Source organism: Argiope bruennichi, chromosome 5, assembly GCF_947563725.1.
Source record: "Argiope bruennichi chromosome 5, qqArgBrue1.1, whole genome shotgun sequence".
NCBI classification, from domain to species: Eukaryota; Metazoa; Arthropoda; class Arachnida; order Araneae; family Araneidae; genus Argiope; species Argiope bruennichi.
Window position 1 is genome coordinate 3,641,395 of NC_079155.1, and position 6,029 is coordinate 3,647,423.

Here is a 6,029-nt window from a genome sequence, read left to right on the forward strand (position 1 = left end):
CTGTGGTCCCCGGTGTATCAATCGGCTGGTACCTAGTCACCTGAGTGGCTAGTCTGCTAGGGATCAAGCGAAGGGGTTACTCCTTGGGCTTGGCGTTAAGGGTGGTCACTGTCCCCGGGGGTAACTCCGAGCGTATAGGTAACCGATTAGCACTATGGTAAGTGCCGAGGCTAGATGTCTAGAGCCGGTGGCTGCCATCCCTTGTTGGGCTCCGTGGTGGGCGGTGCCGTCGGACCTGAATCATCTATAATATCGCATGGGCTCCTCCAAGAAATCTCCCTTCAGTGGGCATCGCAAAGTACCTAACCTTTTTACCAACCTTCCACAATTTGATCGCTTTTTTATACTTAAAAGAATTTCTGACAAAAACGAAACCTTTAATTCTGTATCACCTTTTCTTGTGCAGAAGGCTATCTCTGCAACAATTGGTGATGTTATTTCAACACGTAAAATGCGTTCTGGTGACTTGCTGATCGAAGTCTCCAACAAAAAGCAAGCACAGCAAGTAATGAAAATGAAAGCTATAGCTCATATCCCTGTAACCGCTGCCTCTCATACATCGTTAAATTTTTCAAAGGGTGTAATCACATGTGGTGAATTGTTCAATGTTCCCCTTGAAGAGATCACTGCGGAATTGAAATCCCAAGGAGTGACCCATGTACGCCAAATTACAATTAGGCGGGATGAACAACTCCTTCCCACAAAGCATTATATCCTTGCATTCCACAGACCAACAATCCCAGAATTTATATATGCTGGATATATTAAACTTCCGATCCGACAGTATATCCCAAACCCTTTGAGATGTTTCAAATGCCAGCGTTTCGGCCACTCGAAGATTAGTTGCCGCGGGACACTAACATGTGCCCGCTGTGCAGGAAAAGACCACGATAGTGAACAGTGTAACGCCCCCGAAAAATGCGTGAACTGCGGAGGCTGCCACGCATCATTTTCTCGAGCCTGCGAACGCTGGAAAATTGAAAAGCAAATAACTTCGATTAAATTTAAAGAATCAATTTCTTATTCTGAGGCAAGACAAAAAGTATTAGCTCAAACACCCAAACCTGGTGTGAGTTATGCTTCCGTTGTAAAAACACCCTTTTGTGCAAACTGTAAATGCACAAACTGTGTGAAATATAACTCCCAAACTACAACTGTCAAAAACTCTTCCGATTCTGAGATTGAAAATTCACCATCCAGTGCACCAGAAACTAGCAAACCAGTCCGATCGAAATCGAAATCAAACTCCAATTCTCAAAGAGCACTAAAGCTAAAGCTGTCAAAACGGGGACTCTCACCAAAAGAACTAAGAACGAAGTTAAAAAAATCTGCAACACAAAGTTCTGTCGCTTTGGGACTTGCGACGAAAGGTAATGTCCATAAGGACTTAACGTCCATCTTTGGCTCACCTAAAAGTCCCGATTCCATCTCCCTCCATCCGTCTGACGAGGAGGATGAATTGCAAATGAGTTGCGATGTTTCGCCAACTCTTCATAACACTTGCCATATTAAACTCAATTCTTCAGTTACTTGATGGGAACTTTCATCTCTTGGAACTGTCGTGGTCTTCGGCCCAAAGTTGTTGACATAAAGCATATTCTTAATCAGCTCCATCCTGCTTGTTTTGCTTTTCAGGAAACATTCCTGAAACATGACATTGCTGTGAAAATCCGTGGTTATAACTGTGCTCGGAAAGATGCTAATACTGGAAATAATCCTTCCGGTGGTGTTTGCATCTTAACTTCTAACCTCTACCCGAGCTCTCATTTAAATTTACAAACTTCCTTACAAGCTGTGGCTATTCAAGTACATATACGGACCCTTGTCACAGTTTGTAGTATATATTTGCCACCACATGCTGTCATTAACCAACACGAACTTAATAGTTTAGTGGACCAACTACCCAAGCCGTTCTTGCTTCTTGGCGATTTTAATGCTCATAGTATTTTGTGGGGTTCGGAAAGTACAAATTCTCGTGGGCGGCAGATTGAACAGTTTATCTCTGTCTGCTCAATCATGACGAGAAAACCTATTTCCATGAACCCACACGTACATTTCACAGTCTGGATCTGGCTATTTGCTCTCCTGATCTCTTTCCGTTGCTCAGTTTTACAGTTGGGAATGATCTCTTTGGTAGTGATCACTTCCCCTTAATGGTCTCCTTCGTTGATAGAGGCGGCGTGACTTCCTGTCCCCCGCGTTTCCTATTCCAGCGGGCAGATTGGACTGCTTTTGCGCAACAAGCAATAATTTCGGAGAATATAGTCAGAACGACTAATATTACAGAAGCTATACAAAATGTTGTTGACTGCTTAATTGATGCTGCGAACAATACAATCCCCAAAAGCTCCCCACGTCTGAGAAAATTCCCGAGACCGTGGTGGAATGAGGCTTGCCGCGACAGTCACCGAGAACAAAAAAAGCGGTGGAATATTTTCCGTAGATATCCCACAACAGAAACCTTAATTGTTTTTAAACGTGCCAGAGCTAATGCTCGTCGTATTCGTAGGCAAAGCCAGAGAGAGGCTTGGATTAATTTCGTCTCTTCCATCACAGCCTTTACTTCTCCGAAACTACTCTGGAAGAAGGTTAAGGCAGCTAATGGAATTTACAAAGAATTTTCTATTGCTGTTCTTGAGACGGAAAATGGAAGTGTATCTTCCCCATTAGATGTCGCCAATGCTCTGGGATATGCATTTGCACAGGTTTCTGCTGTTGACTCGTATAAGCCTTCATTTTTAGAAATTAAAAATCGTGCACAACAGAAATCGTTGTTTTTTCACTCGAAAATCCCTTCCGTACAATTCGGAATTTAAAATGCACGAACTACTAACGGCGTTGTCGAAGACTCGTGATACCAATCCTGGTCCTGATGGAATCACATATAATATGCTTCGCCATTTGTCAGACACTTCTCTTTCTAATCTGCTAATTTTATTTAATCGCATATGGATTGAACAGAAGTTTCCATCACAATGGCATGAAGCTATTGTGATTCCAATCCTCAAACCCGGCAAGGACTCCTCTAACCCTCTACACTATAGGCCTATTGCACTCACAAGTTGTCTATGCAAGACACTTGAGCGCATGGTTAACGCTCGTCTTATGTTTGAACTGGAGAGGAAAAAATGCATCCCGCTGCTGCAGAGTGGTTTTCGCCGAGGACGCTCGACTTTTGATAATATTGTTTTACTCGAAACTCAAATCCGCAATGCATTTGTCCGTCGGAATCATCTAGTCTCTATCTTCTTCGACATAGAAAAGGCCTATGACCGTACCTGGCGGTTCGGCATTCTCTCTGCGCTTACAAAGTTTGGATTCAAAGGAAATTTGCTCATGTTTTTAAAAAACTTTTTATCGTTACGCACATTTCGTGTTCGGGTCGGTAAATCATATTCCGATCCTTTTATTCAAGCTGAGGGTGTTCCACAGGGAAGTATCCTCAGTGTTACACTTTTTATCTGTCATTTCAGTCAAATTCTTAATGTTTTACCCTCATCCATTCAGGCTACTCTTTATGTTGACGATCTTCAGATCTCCTGCCAAGGAAGCAACATGCGTTTAATAGAGCGCCAGCTTCAGGTTGCAGTTAACAAACTTGTGGGATGGTGTGATGAAAATGGACATGCTATTTCTCCTGAGAAAAGTCAATGCATTCACTTTTGCAGAAAACGGGCCATTCATTTGGATCCTTCAATCCATATCGGGAATAATGGAATACCTGTGGTCAATGAAATAAAATTTCTGGGAATAATATTTGACCGTAAGCTCACTTTCCTTCCGCATGTCTTGCATCTGCGGAAGAAGTGTGACAGATCATTAAACATTCTTAAGGTACTTTCTAAAACCACTTGGGGAGCAGATCGCACTTCCTTGCTGCGAATTTACGAAGCAATGATTTTATCTCGTATGGATTACGGATGTATGGTGTATGGCTCTGCGCGTTCTACAGTCTTGCGTAGACTTGATACTGTACACCATTCTGCTTTGAGAATTTGTTCTGGAGCATTTCGAACCTCACCAATGCATAGTCTTTACGTTCTCTGTCATCAGCTACCACTCGATTTACGACGTAAAAAACTGTCTGTCCAGTACTACCTTCGAGCTTTGTCTATTTCGAAGCACCCCTTGTCCTCTATGACATTTCCGGTTAGTCTTCGGAGACTTCATAACGCTCGACCTTCCCACATTCTCCCTTTTTGCGAGAGAGCTAAATCTCTCCTTCACGATTCGAAGCTCCATGATAAGGTGATACAGACCTCTGATCTCTTTTCCTTCCCCCCTTGGAAAATTTCTCAGTTTTCCTTTTTAAATCCCTTCTCTAGTTTCGAGAAGCAGAATACTGCCCCTATTATCTACCAGAATCTGTTTAATTCTCATCGCTGTCAGTATCTAGATCACCTAAAGGTTTTTACGGATGGCTCAAAGTCAGACGATCATGTTGGTTGCGGTATTGGTTTTGATACCGATACATTCAGTTATCGTCTAGATACATTGATTTCTGTTCTATCTGCTGAATTATTAGCGATTTTTTATGCTCTTCAGAGGATTTCACTCTCTTCTGATCGTAAATTTTGTATCTATACTGACAGCATGAGCTCATTGAAAGTACTTTCTAATACTCAAAATCAGATTCATCCGGTTGCCTTGGAAATCCTGGATCTTCTAAGGATTCTCCAAATCAGGGGGTTTGAGATACTTTTCTGTTGGAATCCGAGTCATGTCGGAATCATTGGCAATGAACTCGCGGATAATGCTGCAAAGAGTGCGTCTTTACTTATTCAGAGAGACATCCCAGTCAGTGATGCGAAAAAGGCAATTCAACGTCATTTTTATTCACTCTGGCAGGAGTCATGGAATGTTCAAATAAATAATAAATTTCACAATATAAAACCTATCATTTCATCCTGGCCTTGTTTACCAGTGCGAGAGCTAGATGTTAAATTATCTAGACTCCGCATTGGCCACACACGTCTTACTCATAAACATCTTTTATTCGGCGATCGAGCCCCATTCTGCACGAGGTGCAAAATGATTTTAACAATTCTTCACCTTTTAGTTGAGTGTCCTGATTTTAATCGTCATCGTTTAAGATTTTTTAATACTTCAACAGTGGAAATGCAAATGCTTGTCGGGGAACATCCCCACAAAAATCTTTTTAAATTTTTAAAAGAAATTGGTTTTTATCATATTATTTAACATTTTATTATGTTATCATTTTTTATATCTTGTTCACTATGTTAAGACCTTGCCATGTAATTTTATCCATCAGTTTCTACTTTTATATAATTTTACATAAAAACACAGTCGTTATATTTTAACCGTATGTCTGGCGCAGTATGGCCAGGTTTGGCTTTTGCGCCACTAAACGTCACAATCCAATCCAATCCAATCGAGCTTCAACGACTTTTCTCGCTTCTTGATAGGATAATTTTTGATGAACACGGATGGATTGAATTTGTTTTTCTATTGTCCATTTGGGGCAATTCTTTGAGTATGCTGAGTGATTTCCTTTACAGTTAAAACACAATTCGATATTCGTGCATGACGCATCCTCGTGACCAGGTTCTGAGCAACGGGCATAGTTCACAGTAGTAGATCGACAGCTAGTTTTCGAATGTCCGAACCTCTGGCATTTAAAGCAACGTAGAGGATTTGGGACATATGGACGGACTTTACAATTTAGATATCCCGCTTTGATAGAGGTTGGAAGATTAGTCGTACGGAATGTTAGAATTAAATGTTTGGTGTCAAAAATTTCAGTGCCTTTTTTAATTTTTATGCGTCTAACGTGTTGTACTCCTTGTTTCGATAAACCCTGGAGGATTTCCGCTTCGGAAGTGCCCAACAACTCAGTTTCTGATATAACTCCTCTGGAAGTATTCAACGTATTATGTGGTGTAACATTAATTGGATGATCTAGAAAGGTTTTAGCCAGAAGGAAAGATTTCGTTTGCAGAGATGAAACAGTTTCAATTAAGAGGTCACCAGATCGCAACTTTTTTACAGATTTAGGTTCGCCACCTATG

General features: G+C 41.3%; 1 protein-coding gene across 1 annotated transcript; it reads left to right on the plus strand.

Moving 5' to 3' along the window:
* The first annotated feature begins 256 nt into the window (after positions 1-256).
* On the plus strand, positions 257-1,534 carry LOC129969048 (uncharacterized). Its single transcript, XM_056083456.1, has one exon. It carries the CDS (start codon positions 257-259, stop codon positions 1,532-1,534), a length of 1,278 nt encoding a protein of 425 aa, XP_055939431.1.
* Positions 1,535-6,029: the final 4,495 nt, after the last annotated feature.